At 36.8% G+C, this 15,945-nt stretch overlaps 1 protein-coding gene across 9 annotated transcripts in view; it reads right to left on the minus strand.

Annotated features, from left to right (window-relative positions):
- ARHGAP12 (Rho GTPase activating protein 12) overlaps positions 1-15,945 on the minus strand; it is a 124,806-nt gene that overhangs the window by 103,487 nt on the left and 5,374 nt on the right. For 6 of the 9 annotated variants that reach the window (XM_078075343.1, XM_036099601.2, XM_078075342.1 and 3 more), the window contains exons 2-4: positions 5,639-5,674; positions 5,404-5,494; positions 3,210-3,964 (exon numbers count right to left, since the gene is read on the minus strand). In XM_078075343.1, the coding sequence (XP_077931469.1) occupies positions 3,210-3,887 (678 nt within the window). In that variant the 5' untranslated portion in view covers positions 3,888-3,964; positions 5,404-5,494; positions 5,639-5,674. Of the gene's footprint in view, positions 1-3,209; positions 3,965-5,366; positions 5,495-5,638; positions 5,675-8,324; positions 8,543-12,268; positions 12,460-15,945 lie in introns of all 9 variants that reach the window. The other 3 variants (XM_078075339.1, XM_078075340.1, XM_078075341.1) reach the window with 3 other exon arrangements.

Below are 15,945 nucleotides of genomic sequence, written 5' to 3' on the forward strand. Positions count from 1 at the left end.
CTAACAGAAACATAAAGGGGGAAGGGAGTAGATACTGACTGGGAAGGACTCAAGGTTAGTACAGAGGTGTATACATAAGTGCAAATCCATCAAGTCATGCATTTAGGACTACTCCACTGGATTGTATGCAAGGCCTCAATAAAAGATTATTTTAAATTGCCATGTGTTATTAATCTTATTCACTGTGATGATGACACTGACTATGTATAAATGTTCTCAATTGTCTGTAAATTTATTAACAATGAGTACCTTTTAGCAGAAGCAGTTTAGGTATAATGTTGGAGCCAGAAGCCCTACTAGAATAGGTTAAGGAGTGAGTAGAAAATGATGAAATGTAGAGAAGCAAATATATACAACTCTTTCCAGAAGTTGCCAGTAAAGGGAAAGGGTGATAAAGTGATACTCAGAGGGGAAGGTATTGTTGAAAAGCTTTACTAAAATGGGAAAAACATGAGCAGATTTAAATGATAAGGGAGAAAACATGGTAAATAATCAGTCTAAAGCCATATGAGCACAATGCTGCATAATCTTTAGCAAAAGGTTTGTGAAAAATGGGGGAAAGCAGATCTGAAGAGACTGCCCTTGGATAAGAGAGGCAGTGCTTGCACTGTACAAGAGAAGGGAAAGGGAACTGCTGGTACAGGTGTGCTTATAGATTTGATGGGGGAAATAACAATAAATAACAATAGAAACGACGACAACAGCTCTCTGTGTAAGTAAGTACTGAATACTTACTATGCTAGCCAGCCCCAAGACGGCCCCCAATGATCCTCCTCTCCTGACATTCGTATCCCTATGTTGTCTCCTCCCACACAGAATACAGCTGAAATGTGTAACCAATAGGAAACGACAGTGTGTGACTTCCAAGACTCTGGCTTTTAAAAGACAATGCCTTGTTCCATCTTGGACTGCTCCTTCTGAGGGAAAGCTGGTCTACATCATTCAAGCATCATTCTTCACAAGGCACAACTAGCTCCCTGTGAGTGAGCCATCTCAGAAGCAGCTTCCCAGCCCCAGCCAAGCCTTCATAAGACTATAACCTCATGAGACCCCAAGCCTTTAAAACTACTCAATTAACCTGCTTCTGAGTTACTGAGCACAGAAACTGAGATAATGTTTACTGTTTTAAGCCACTAGACTTGGGGCGCCTGGGTGGCTCAGTCGTTGAGCGTCTGCCTTTGGCTCGGGTCATGATCCCAGGGTACTGGGATCGAGCCCCGCATCGGGCTCCCTGCTTGGCGGGAAGCCTGCTTCTCCCTCCCCCACTCCCCCTGCTTGTGTTCCCTCTCTTGCTGTGTCTCTCTCTGTCAAATAAATAAAATCTTTAAAAAAAAAAAAAAAGCCACCAGACTTAAGAGTAATTTATCAAGTAGCAATAGATACATAATGCATTCATGCACAGGGCATTGCTCTAAGTATATTAGATATAGTAACCCACTCAATTCTCAACAACCCTGTGATCCCCATCTTAATATGAAGAAACTGAGACACACAGAGGTTAAGTACTTTGCCCCAATTATGGCACAGCTGGTAAGTGGTATGGAACCACATCCAAATCTAAAGCCAGCACTACCAACTGCTGTGCAATACATCCTCCCCAAAGCCAAAGAGTTTCCATCCCAAAGCTTTTATTTAGGCTGTGAGATAGAAGGCAAGGTTATCTGAGATAAGAGAGCAGGGAAAAACAGGTGAATGAGAGAAAATTGAAAGAAATGAAAAAGTTTTAAAACACTTGCCGTGACGAGTTAGGAAAAGGACCTGCTAGAGAGATCTAACAGGATTTCCAGTGTTAAGGGCTCCGGAGAGGTTAGGAGCCATGAAGTTCCATGCAGTGAATTTAAGATGAGCATGATGAAGAGAAGCCAGGACTGCTAGGGTATCTAAATATAAAACGTAATCTGAAGTGTGCAGTGACAGTGATGGTTACTGGTAACAGAAAACACATCTTTCCCAGGTCCCGCTAGTTCAATAAAGAGCATGAACAGAAAAATTCCAGGAAACATTACATATCCTATGTCAAAGTATCACATAAAGACTAAAAAAACAGAAGCCTGCTAAGCCACATGATGGTAAACTGATAGTGCTACTTCATATAACTGCCTCGATCTCAAACATCAGCAGTTTCTCTAGAGAATCTTTCCTTTTCCTTATTTTCATTCAAAATGTCACAAGAAAAATTAAAAGCTACAGGAAGAACAAACTGGTTCCATTACAATCAGACCACATCTAAGAGCAGCCTCACAAATACTGACTTAACTTGATGAATAAATCTTATAAAAGAGCTTTAGGCCAAAAATTTATCAATTTTCAATTTCACTTAGACTTATCCAAATACATTCAAGTTCAATTTCCTGCATTTGCTTTTAAAATTATTCCACTTGACTTGACAAACTGGTATAAACTAATCTCAAAATAAAGTTAGGTAAGGGCGGGGCGGGGAATCAAACCGTGGACACAAAATTTTTTTCAGGCTAATGTTCCAGTCAAGCAAGTGTATATATATAGACACTTAAGACACAAAAGTGCAAGAATGAAGGTAAAGATTTGTGAGCTCTGTATCTTTTTAAATATTCAAGGTTACTAAACCAGTTTCAAAGAACAAGTAGCTAACATTCCAGGGATATCTTTCCTCATATGCCCATTATTACCTGAAAACTTACCGGAAACCAGTCAAAATGAGTACAGTTAGAAAACAGACATTGTCTAGTAAAAGAAATATCATCACTGGGTAAGTTAAGTAAGTAAATCCTTCCTACCCTATGCAGGATCAATAGAGAGGAGAAAAAAAAAAAAAAAAAGAAAGAAACCATAAGGTCAGCCTTTATGAACTCCACAAGTTATTACACTATTCTCCATCTCATTAAATCAGGATAGAACCCGTGTATTCTAAAATTTTTTTTTTTTTTAAAGATTTTATTTATTCATTTGAGAGAGAGAGAATGGGAGAGAGGGGGGAGGGTCAGAGGGAGAAGCAGACTCCCTGCTGAGCAGGGAGCCCGATGCGGGACTCGATCCTGGGACTCCAGGATCATGACCTGAGCCGAAGGCAGTCGCTTAACCAACTGAGCCACCCAGGCGCCCAGAACCCGTGTATTCTAAAAACAAAGCAAAACAAATAATTCCTAACTCCTACAAAGATTTTAAGTAAAATCTGTAGCATTTTTGTTATGGTGGTGTTAAGTGTTCCATCATTCTACTTTTCATCTTACCCTTATCTGTTCAGTGGAGCTGCTGCTAAGTTCATCACCAGACTCAGAATCCTGATGTACTCTTTCCGAGCCTTCTCCTGCTGAATCACAAGACTGTTCCTGGGAGAAGCTAGTTTTCTCTACATCCAAGAACTCCGGGCCGGGAAAGTGACCAAATAAGCGCGTCCTATTCTGGCCAGAAACTTTAGGCGAATGTGAGTCACTGTTAAACTTTCCGTTATTATGGGTCAGGTCCAGGCTTAGGTTCACAGTCTGACCTGGATTATAGTTGGGTCCAAAATTCTGATTTGCATCACGAATAAGACCTGTTCCTTGAACAGACGATGATGGCTTTCCAAAACTTGAAAGCTCAGGCAATTTGTTCACATTTTCTGTTGACCTCTGAAGATGGAGACTCTGTATCATTTTCATAGAATTATTTGGCAGTCCAACTGCTTGTTTAACAGGCGGCATGAGAGCTTTGCGGGTGACCTCCTTAACATACTGGGCTGGCACATAGAACGCCTTGGAGTTCTCATCTGGTTTGACTTGCCACCAGTCATCATTGGTCTTTTTCACCAAGATGTATCGTTCCCCTTGTTTTATCACAATCTTTCTGTCCTTGGCTTCATATTCATAATCATATTCCACTTCAATATACACTTGTCCTGGAATAATCTTCCCACTTCTGTCAGCCATTTTTATTCAACAATGTTCACCTCTCAAACAGGATGGTATGCCACATTATGGCTTTACAGCTTGTTGTATTAACAGAGCTATTTTTATTTAAGTGGAGGAAAAGAATGAAGAAACCATTAACACAGCCTGGATTTTTAAGATTTATTCACAAGCATCATATAATACAGGCACTTAAAGAATATTACCTTCAAATCTCAAACCCCAGAAAATAAGCATGTGTCTAATATCATATGTATTGTCCTATATTAAAAACACTCTAACTATAATCTATATTTTCGAGTCATTTATGAACAAAACCAAACCAATTACTGGAATAGTAAATACCCTACCAGCCAGACAGAAAATATCCAGAAAATAAGAGGTGAGAACTTTCCTTTTTTTCATTAACTACCTCAAACCTCCTTCACTTTCTTAGGCTAATAACAAATATGTATTAGGCACTTACCAAGGGCCAGGCACTGAGCTAGGTTCACTGAGCTACGTTTGCTTATCTAAGACCTTCTTTGAAGGTGAAGCTGAATTTCAATAACCCTGTACCCTTTATTTTCTAAAATGCTCAAGGGTATTAATGACATTAAAAAAAATTACCCAATTATACAAGTTTCCTTTCCTAACATAAACAGATAAAAAGGACAGCACTGTTATTGTTAGGCAAAGTATGCACACAAAGAAAACTCCTAGCTGTTTCCCTCTTATGTCTACCTCAGGAGGGCCACAATTCTTGTCAGACTGAATCCCACAAATGCAAATAAATAACCAGTCTTTTTATCTGTATATGTTAAAAATTCTCACCCCCTCTGCCAAAGTCTACTATAGAAATAGCTCTAAACTGGCTTGAGAAATCTAGGGATTCATTTTTGTTTCTCTACCAATTCCAAAACAGTTTAGTACTTCAGAGAACACAGTACTCAAGCTTCAAAGTGATCACAGCCTCTCGATATTGCTATAACTCAAGCCAAGCCCCAACCATGAATGTGTTGTGCTGAATTGTGTTTCCCAAAAAAGGATGTTTAAGTCCTAACCTCAGGACCTGTGAATGTGACCTAATTTGGAAATAGGATCTTTGCAGATATAATCAATTTAAGTGAGGTCATACGTGATTAGAGTGAGACCAAAATCCAATGACTGGTGTTTTTATAAAAAGAGGGGGATTGGAGGCAGGGAGAGGAGACACAGAGAGGGAAGAAGGCTACATGAAGGCAGAGGCAGAAACTGGAGTGAAGCAGCTGTAAGTAAGGAAGCCCAAGGACTGCCAGCAGCTACCACAAGCTAGGAAGAGGCCTTCATAGAGGGAGCACAGCTCTGCCAATGCCTTTATTTTGGACATCTAGCCTCCAGAACTGGGAGAGAATAAGTTCCTATTGTTTTAAGCCACCCAGTGTGTGGCACTTTGCTACAGCAGCCCTAGGAAACTAATATTCAGCCCAAAGCTCAAGGGTCCCCAGGCAAACCTAAGCAATTCTGAATACTGAGATGTACCAGAAACGTGTAAATCCAAGGTCCCATGACAACCTACCAATCTTCTTCAGCATCCAGCTGCTGGGCATCATGTTACTGGGTGCTATATATGCAGTTAACAATCATTCTCCTGAAGACAATTTTCTTCTCTGCAACAGACAAAGCCCATAAGCCCAGGTGATAAATAAATCAGTGATCCAATTTCAGTAACAGAAATTTACTTTCTAGAGAAACTACGTGGATAACAAATTTAATATAGTAATGTTTCAAAAAAAAGAAAAGAAAAAACTTACCTTAAAAGAAATAAATATCCAGTATTACATTTAAACCTGTAAGAAAAAAAATGAAGTTCATTAACGTTAAGCAGGATTGCTTTAAGAAGGCTAATAATATAACGTTGCTCATGTTTTAGAAGAGCTGTAATGGGTTGCTCACATTTTTATAACAGCTACGTTATATATCACAATTGTGTTGAGTGCCACCCTCCAAAGTGTACAAAAACAAGGTATGCTTCCACACTGCCCCTTCCTACTTCACTTCCACCACATAATTTCAACTTTTCTGCCCTTTATTTTTTATTCTAACAAATATTTTTTTTAATTTCTAATAATACGAGAAACAACTTTTGTAAAATTATTAAAATGACAGAACAGGTTTTCAAGTTTATGGTACGGAGCAGACAGAGAGAATGAAAACAAACACTAAAAGCTACTGGGAGTCCTAACATACTTCCCCACAGACTACTTACTAACTATAAATAGAGGAATATACCTTTATATAAGAGAAATCCAACAGTCATGAGCTTAGCCAAGTGATCAAACTTAATTACACCAACAGTGGGACAACCTTAATAATAAATGCCTAATATGATGTACACAATGTTACCTAAGTTGTATTCTTGTCAAAAACATGTTAAATCTAAGCTAATTATTAGAAAACAATTAATTCCAAAGTGTAAGACATCCCATTAGATAACAGACCTGAACTCTTCAAAAAATTCAATTTTATAAAAATTGAAAAAGGGAAGAAGATTCTTCTACATTAAAGGAGACTACTGAAACACAGAAACCAAATCCACTTAGCATTCTAATAGGTACCTAAAACTTACCATATCCAAAATCTACTTCCTATCTCTATCCCACCCGAGCCCTGCCAAGTCTGCATGGTCTCTCCCATAGCGGTAAATAGAGATTCTAACCTTCCAAATGTTCAGCCTTTACTTTCATTTCCAGGACATTAGTCACTATGTGCTTTAATCCTTTTACCTACATAAAAGTTTTTCACTACAACTTTTCAAAACCCCACAATGAAGCACTTATCCTCAGGTGATCTTTTTTTCTTTTTCTTTCCAGGAAATAAAATAACTTAAGCAACATCTCGGAGTTCAGATGTACTATAACTAGTCAGATATTCAGCCACAGGAATGGAGAAAAGGAAAGTATGAAGAGTAACAAAAAAAAAACTGGACGTCACGCTAGTAGCAGGAAGGCTGGGCAGTGGGCAGCAACAACAGGTTAAAAGCCAGTCCGAGTTCAGCCCCTTTCACTGCCAGGCTTTGACTATACCTTGCCCAGTGACCATGAAGATAAGTACGAAGGAGGAGTTAGGGAGAAAGAGAAGTCAATTCACCACGTTCAACATGAGACATGCAATCTAAGCTTTAAAGAAAATGAGATTGGAAGGACAAGGAAGATGGAGAAGTAGTCAAAAACTTCTATACATAAAAGGTAGTTGGATATCAAGGCAAGCAACATGAACAAGAGTAGACACGATGGGATAAGAATAGGAGAACTGGAGCCGAGATCGTTTTCTAGTTATAATACTGGGGTGGTGAGATGGGGGATGAAACTGGGAAGCTCCTAAGAGAGACTAATAAAATTATAAACTTCTAGGAAGTCACATGGCAGGAATTATGTATCACAACCCAAGGTCTGGGAAAAGTTACATAAAATAAAAAAGAGAAAAGCCTTATTATAAACTATGGATTCAAAGAAAATTAGAACAATTGTGGGGTAGCTCTAAAAACTCAGAACTAAGTGAAAATTACCTGCAAATGTGTAAGTTATGTTGCCTAATTTTATTTAAAAACAGAAGTTATATTAAAAAAACAATTACCTTTTTAATTTTTCATTTGCTTGTTTCTTTCTCTGTTTTCTAAACTTGTGAATTCTTCTCTTTGGATAAGGTTAACACCGTTTATCCTGCTATCTTACCCTCTCAAGTATTTTGGTTAGAATCTTACTCATCCAACTATAAACCCTCTGAAGGCAACTCTCCTCCAGTTGAAATACATTCTGTACTCATCACCACACTCCTCCATCCATATTCATCACGAGTACACTTACAACTAATTACCCAACCACCAATACATATAAAGTTTTTGCATATCTACTGCCCAGTACCAACCACTGCTTTACTTGGCAGTTTCAAAAATACCCACATAGGCTTTCCATGCCTCTTACCAGTCTTCTTCCTCATGTTTCAACAAGAACAGATATACACACAGATACACACACAGTTGCTTACATCTTTTACTTCTCTTCCCCCACGTCAGATTCAGAACTTCCTATGAGGCTATTTTAAAATTTAATAGCCTTCTCCTTTGTCTGTCATTTTTTCTCATTTTCTTTCCTACCAAAAATTACACACCTCAGCACTTATCTCCCTCTCCTAGGACATCTGTTTTAATCAAGTACATCTCTCAGCATGATATCTTTACTAAGTATATCAAAAAAGTAAACACAATCTTAAGAGACATACAGTAAATGCATCCATAATTAATAAGTCTACAATTTTTTTTGGAATGAGTCTACACGTTAAGCTTAATACACAGATATACAACCAATTTAGCAATTCTAGTGCCATGAGCAACAAAATATTAATATAGCCTCACACACGTAATTACTAACCAACTTAAAAATACAATTTAAGCCACTATTCTTGACGTGAAGTTCTCCAAGAAGTTTTAAAAGTACTTGCTTAAAATGAAGAATCCCTAAACAGGCTTTTACTAAAGAAATCAATTAGGGGCGCCTGGGTGGCTCAGTCGTTAAGCGTCTGCCTTCGGCTCAGGTCATGATCCCGGGGTCCTGGGATCCAGCCCCGCATCGAGCCTTGCATCAGGCTTCCTGCTCAGGGGGAAGCCTGCTTCTCCCTCTCCCACTCCCCCAGCTTGTGTTCCCTCTCTCACTGTATCTCTGTCAAATAAATAAAATAACATAAAATAAATCAATTAAACTTAATGAGGACAACAAATAGTTAAGAACAATTCCAGTATTAAGTTTCAGAATAAGAAATTATACCAAATAATTTTGTAAACTGTATACTTGTACAACAAAAAATCATAGGCCCCTAGTGAGCACTTATTTTAATAATGCATGATCCTTATTTTCCAAGAATAAAAAAGTATAGAATATAAGACATTTCTTTAAGTCTAAAGAAGGGAAGGAAAATACAGTGATTGATATTATCAACTATTCTAGCCATAAAGAAATAGCAAAATGGGGACAGCAGAGGGATAACAGGAAATAACTGGGTAACTGGAAAGCAGGAGAGAACACAGTCAAACATAAATTAGTAAAGGAAATTCAAAACCAAGATTTAAATCTGAAACAAAAATGAGGAAACAACAAAAGAAGCATTTGGGGAAGCAAGCATATTTTACTAAAAATGACATTTGCGTGGGGTATTTTAGGGCAATTCATGCCATGAAGTCTTAGTCAGAAATAAGGGTGGACATAATGGCTTTTTCTTGGATTGTTACAAGAATGGAGAAAATATTCCAATTTAAAAGAGAAGAAATATGACCTTGGGTTTGACAATGAGTTTTAAGGTATACCACCAAATACCCAACCCATAAAAAAAATTAGGACTTTATTAAAATTAAAAACTTCTGCTTTGTGGAAGACACTGCTAAGAGAATAAAAATGTCAACCACACACAAAAAGAAAGTATTTTCAAAGCACATATCTGATTAAGGACTTGTATACCAAATATACAAAGAACTCTTAAAAGTCAACAAAAAGAACCCAGTATGGAATGGGTTCTGAATGGAATGGAAATGGGAAAAGGATCTGAAAAAGATATCATGAAAGAAAACATACAGATGGCAAATAAGCACATGAAAAGGTGCTCAACATTATGTCATTAGGAAATTACAAATTAAAACAAGACACACAGCACATACCTATTATAATGGCTACAATCCAAAAAACTGACAACACCAAGTGCAAGTGAGGATGTAGAGCAACAGAACTTTCATTCATTGCCAGTAGGAATGCAAAATGGTTCAGCCACTTTGAAGACAATTGAGCAATTTCTTACAAAGCTAAACATGGTCTTGCCATCCGATCTAGAGATCACACTCCAAGGTATTTACCCAAGTAAGTTGAAAACTTATGTCCACAAAAGGCCCTGTATGCAAATGTTTACAGCAGTTTTATTTATAAAACTGCCAAAAACTGGAAGTAACCAAAATGTCCTTCAATAGGAGAAATGATAAACAAACTGTGAGACACCCACACAATGGAATATTATTCAGCAATAAAAATAAGGCATCAAGCTAAGGGACAAGACACAAATTAATCTTAGATATATTTTGCAAAGTGAAAGAGGCCAGTCTGAAAATGCTACATACTGAATGACTTTAAGCATATCACATTCTGGGGAAGTCAAAACCATAGAAACAGTGGTTGCCAGGAATGGGAGGACAGGAGGGAGGGTTCCATAGGTGAAGCACAGGAGATTCTCTTAGGTCAATAAAACTATTTTGGGGGATCCTGTAATGGTGGATATATGACATTGCACACTTGTCAAAACCCATTAATCTTTACAACACAAATCATGAGCTTTCATGTACCCAAATTTTAAAAAATCATTCAGGAGGTTGGGGGAATCACAGGATTTCCCAAGAGAGCAGATAAGACAAGACAGTCTAACAATATGACAAATATATGGAACAACCTCTGAAGGAGGATGCGGACTTATCTTGGAAATAAGTGAGGTCTATAAGAATATAGGCAAAGAAACTACACATAAGTACTGTATTCTAAGCTGATAAAAACATTTCTCATGGGGGTACAAGTCAAAAATTGATACTGCCATATATGTATACTAGAATTAAATAATTAATTAAATGGAATGTGGATGATGGGAGCCAGGTTTCTCAATGACTGTGGGAATTTATAATCCTGCGGAAAAGATGAGAATGATCCATGGATTAGATCTGGAGACATCAATATGAACTCATTTTTAGCTTACTACAGATAAAATTACATAAACGTGATTTCATAAAGAAATATTACAGATATACATCTATATATTGCTTAGTATACACATGCATATTTCCCTGTCAGTAAAAATGACAGCCTAGCATCAACAAGTATACCTAGCACCCAGATATGGTTTCTAATACCATTCTCCAAATAAAGGAATCAAGGCTCTTTGCAGAAATGGCTGATCCAAGGACTGAGGCAGAAAATACACAAGATGAGCCCAGAGCATCTTATAGTGCCATACTGACCTTTCCCCCTCTGGATTTTAAGGACTAGATTTAAATCCAAATTAAAAGTGATATCATACATATTTTATATTCATATTAAAATATCTTACATTATGCTGACATGTTTGAATAATTTAAATAAACTCATGTTTCTTTAGTTACTTTTACACACTGCATTTATGGAGAATCCGTGCCTGTTTTTCTCATCAAAACATGAGTTACAATTATTTAAGGGGTAGTAGGATTCTTTACTATCAGTGGTTGTTATATTTTCAAAATCATTCTAAAATAATCTCTTATATGTGGAGAGTAAATACTGATCCAGCTGATATATGACAGCAGAAAGTGAGGAGCCTACTGTATTAAAAAATTCGCACACTCAGTACTTTAGTAAAGCACCCTGATCAAGCCCTTTCAGACCAAAAGGATTAAAGATTAAACTGGAATTTAATTCCTTCAGGTCCATCTGCACACACTAAGAGTTTTAATGTGATGGTGTAGGATACCAGGAAGATACCCTATAAGGTAAAAACAAAAAACAAAAAAAAGACAAAAAACAAAAACAAAAAAACCCTCAGAACTAGTAAAAAGTCTAAGAAACAAAAACTTTTTCTTGAGCCAGTAAGTTAACTTCCTTTTCCTTCAGATTCTCCTATTTCATAAGCTACCTACATTGATAATGGCTCCATGTTAACCTTTAAAACCACTCTTCTTTGATGATCAATTCTGCTTCCATATTTTTCAGTTTTTTTCTCTTCTAAATGCACTCCAATCAATGGATTCTTCTTCTATACCCTCAACACCTGAGCCCCATTTTTTAAATTTCTTACTAAGAACTTTCTAAAATGATCATTTTTAATTAAAAAAAAACCAAAGAGGGGCACCTGTGTGGCTTAGTCAGTTAAGAGTTAAGCATCTGCCTCCAGTTCTGGTCATGATTGGGACTGAGCCCCACATGGGGCTCCCTGCTCAACGGGGAGCCTGCTTCTCCCTCTGCCCCCTGCTCCCCTTGCTTGTGCTCTCTCTCTCCCTACCAAATAAATAAAATCTTTAGAAAAAAACAAAACAAAAGAAAGAAAGAAATTAACTTTTTTTACAGTTCACAAAAATTTGATCTTGCCTCTGTGGCATTTTCACCTGCCCACCTTATAGTAAGAACACCTTGATTTTCCTTTGGGGAAGCACCCATGTTCACGGTCTCAGTTCATACCATCATACAAGTTGTCATATATTAATCAGAAAATCACAACCTTGGTCTTTATAAAACTTAACAGGATTTCTAATCCTCTAATAATTTACTCTAGAAGAAAAACTTCATTCTCTTCACAGCCCATTCAGATATTCCTCCAAAACTATATACATTACCCTCTTAAAGAAAATCTTTGAAATAACTATTTACATTCAACTACTTTCAAATGTTTACCAAATCCTGTGCTTTAAAAAAAGATATAATCTGGGGTGCCTGGGTGGCTCAGTCGTTAAGCGTCTGCCTTCAGCTCAGGTCATGATCCCAGGGTCCTGCAATGGAGCCCTGCATTGGGCTCCCTGCTCAGCGGGAAGCCTGCTTCTCCCTCTCCCACTCCTTCTGCTTGTGTTCCCTCTCTTGCTGTGTCTCTGTCAAATAAATAAATAAAATTTTAAAAAATAATAAAAAAATATATAAAAAGACAATCTACAAAACAAAGGCAAATACAAGTGTAGTGATTATTAACATCTGGCTATTGCAAAGTTCTAGTCAGACATCAGTAACTTCAAAAAAATAAAAAATATATATTCTTTTTAATGCTTAAATGATGCCAATCTACTCCAAATTAACATTGTGATAAGAGTCACTACAGGCAAACGACTTGAATAGATATTTTTCCAAAGATGAAACACAAATGGCCAATAAGCACAGGGAAAGATGCTCAACATCACTATCATTAGGGAAATGCAAATCAAAACTACAATGATACCACTTCATACCAATCAGGATGGCTACTGTAAAGAACAAACAAAAAACAACAACAACAACAACAAAACCCTAAATAAGTGTTGGTGAGGATGTGGAGAAATTGCCATTCTTGTTCACTGCTGGTAGGAATGCAAAATGGTGCAGCCACCGGGGTAAACAATACAGTGGTTTTTCAAAATACCCAGCAATTCCACTTCTGGGTACACATCCAAAACACCGCAAAGCAGGGACTTGAAAGATTTATGTACATCCATGTTAACAGCAGTACTAATCACAATAGCCAAAAGGTGGAAGCAAACCAAATGTCCATAAAAGATAAATGCCTAAAAAAAATGTGGTATATACATACAGTACTATTGTGTATATATTACCACAATAGTCACTGCAGACAATTTAAATCACCTTATACCTGTCTACTCAAAAACCACAAAAGTCACTAAAATCCTCACATAGCTTTTACAGATCCTCTTTCAAAGTAAATTTTAAAAGGCAAACATTCAAACTTTTAGAAAACTGAAAAGTAGCATTTATGTAGCACACAAATGATGAACTACTACTACTACTACAAGGCCTCAGAGCTTTCGTCCTCTACTGGAAAAGAAAACACACCATGATTCTTAATTTTTATTCAAATTTATTTTACAAAACACTGAAAATCCAATAATGCAAGTTAAATCAAAACGAGATTATCACATACCTACCACAATAAAGTTATTTTTACAAAACAAAGACAATACAAAGTGCTGATACCAACAACTGGAACACTCATACAGAGCTGATGGAAATGCTAAAAACGGGACAGCCAGTTCAGCAGTCTCCTATAAACATACATTTTCTGCAAACTGTATTCTGGGCCATGAGACAAATCTCAATAAACTTAAAAGGACTGAAATCATACCAAGGTATACTCTCTAACAACTGAATTTAAGTTATAAATTAACAAAACATAGCTTAAAACCCACAAATTTGTTGGAATCTAAACAACATACTTCTAAGTAACTCAGAAGAGAAAAAATCAAACAGGAAATCTGAACTGAAATGTAAATGAAAACAAGACATCTCAAAATTTATGAGATGCAGCTAAAGTAGTGCTCAGAGAAAACTCATATCACTAAATGCCCATATTAGAAAAGAAAGGTCTCAAATCAATCATGTACACTTCCACTCTAAGAAACTAGATGAAGAGCAAATTAAACCCCAAGTAAGCAGAAGAAAGAACATGATAAAGAGCAGAGTAAAAGTCAATAAAAAAAAAAAAAAACAAAAAATGTTAGATGAAATCAAAAGCTGGTTCTTAAAGAAGATCAGTAATACTGATAACACTGTAGTCAAACTGATCCAGAATAAAATGGGGAAAAAAAACACAAATTACCAATATCAGGAATGAGACAGGGGACACAACTACAGATCTAAAGACATCAAAAGGAAGATAATATTATGAACAACTTTAAGCCTGTAAATCCAACAACTTAGATGACCAGACAAATTTCCTGAAAGACACATTACCAGAACTTCAGAAGAAACAGATAACCTAAATAGCCCTATACCTACTAAATAAATCGATCGGTCTTTAAAAATCTTTTAAGATCTTCCCAAGGGGCACCTGGGTGGCTCAGTTGGTTAGGTATCTGCCTTCGGCTCAGGTCATGGTCCCTGGGTCCTGGGATCAAGCCTTGCGTGGAAGTCGGTCTCCCTGCTCCCTCTCCCTCTGCTGTGTGCTCTTGAGCATGCACTCTCTCTCATGTCCTCTAATAAACAAAATCTTTAAAAATAAATAATAAATAAATAATCTTCCCACGAAGTCCTGGCCCAGATGGCTTCAGTAGAGAATTTTACCAAAAATATAAGGAAGATAATACCAATTCTACACAAAGCTTTTGAAGCAAACTGAAACAGAGGAAAAACATCCCAATTCATTCTATCAGGTCAGCATTATCCTCATACCAAAACCAGACAAAGATGTTATAAGAAAAACTAAAGACCTACATCCCTCATGAATATAGACACAAACTTATCTTCAACAAAGGACTCACATTTAAATATACAGAGAACTGTACAAGTCAATAAGACAACCCAATAAAAAATGGGCAAAAGATATAAACACTTATCCAAAGATCTACAGATGGTAAATAAGCCCATGCCCAACATCTTTAGTTATTAGGGAAATGCAAATTAAAGCCATAAAGAAATAATACTACACATCCACTAGAATGACTAATATTCATACACCAGTGTTTTCTAGAATGTGGAGCAATTAAAACTCTCACACACTGCTGGTGGACATGTAAAATGGTAAGACCACTTTGGAAAAAGTTTGGCAGGTTCTTAAAATTTTAAATATACATCTACCATAGGACCCAGGGAAGCTACCCCTAGGTATTTACCCAAGAGAAATGAAAGCATGTATCCACACAAAGACCTGTAGGTGAATGTTCACAGCAGCTTTATTTCTAATAGCCCCAAATTGAATACAATCCAAATGACCATCAAGAGGTGAATGGATAAACTAATTGTCGTTTATCCACACAATAGGCTATCACTCAGCAACAAAAAGGAATTAACTACTAATACACACAACAAACTGGATAAATCTCACAATAATTTTGCTGAGTGAAAAAAAAATCCAGACAAGAAAGTGCATACTATATCGTTCCATCTACATACAATTCTAGAAAATGCAAACAAATCTATAGTGCCAGAAAGCAAATCAATATTGACCAGAATACAAGGTAATGAATTACCCTTGGGCTCAAGGAAACTTGGGGGGTGAGGGGGGAAGTTAGATACATTCCTTATAATGGTGATGGTTTCACAGGTATATACATATATATCAAAGGTCATCAAATTACACATTTAAAATATATGCAGATTATACAGCAGTTATACCTCAATAATACTGTTTTTTAAAAAACCCTAATGATGTAAATTCAAAGCACCAACTATCACTCCCCACACACACATTAGAATGGCTTTAAGTATATATAAAGGATATTTCATATAGTAAGGATACCAGCAACTGGAATTCTCGTTCACTGCTGGTGGGAATGCAGAATGGCAAAGCCATTTTGGAAAACATTTTGGCAGTTTCTTATAAAGTTTTTTTTTTTTTTTTTTTTTTTAAAGATTTTTATTTATTTGACAGAGAG

This window comes from Halichoerus grypus, chromosome 6, assembly GCF_964656455.1.
Source record: "Halichoerus grypus chromosome 6, mHalGry1.hap1.1, whole genome shotgun sequence".
Lineage (NCBI taxonomy): Eukaryota > Metazoa > Chordata > Mammalia > Carnivora > Phocidae > Halichoerus > Halichoerus grypus.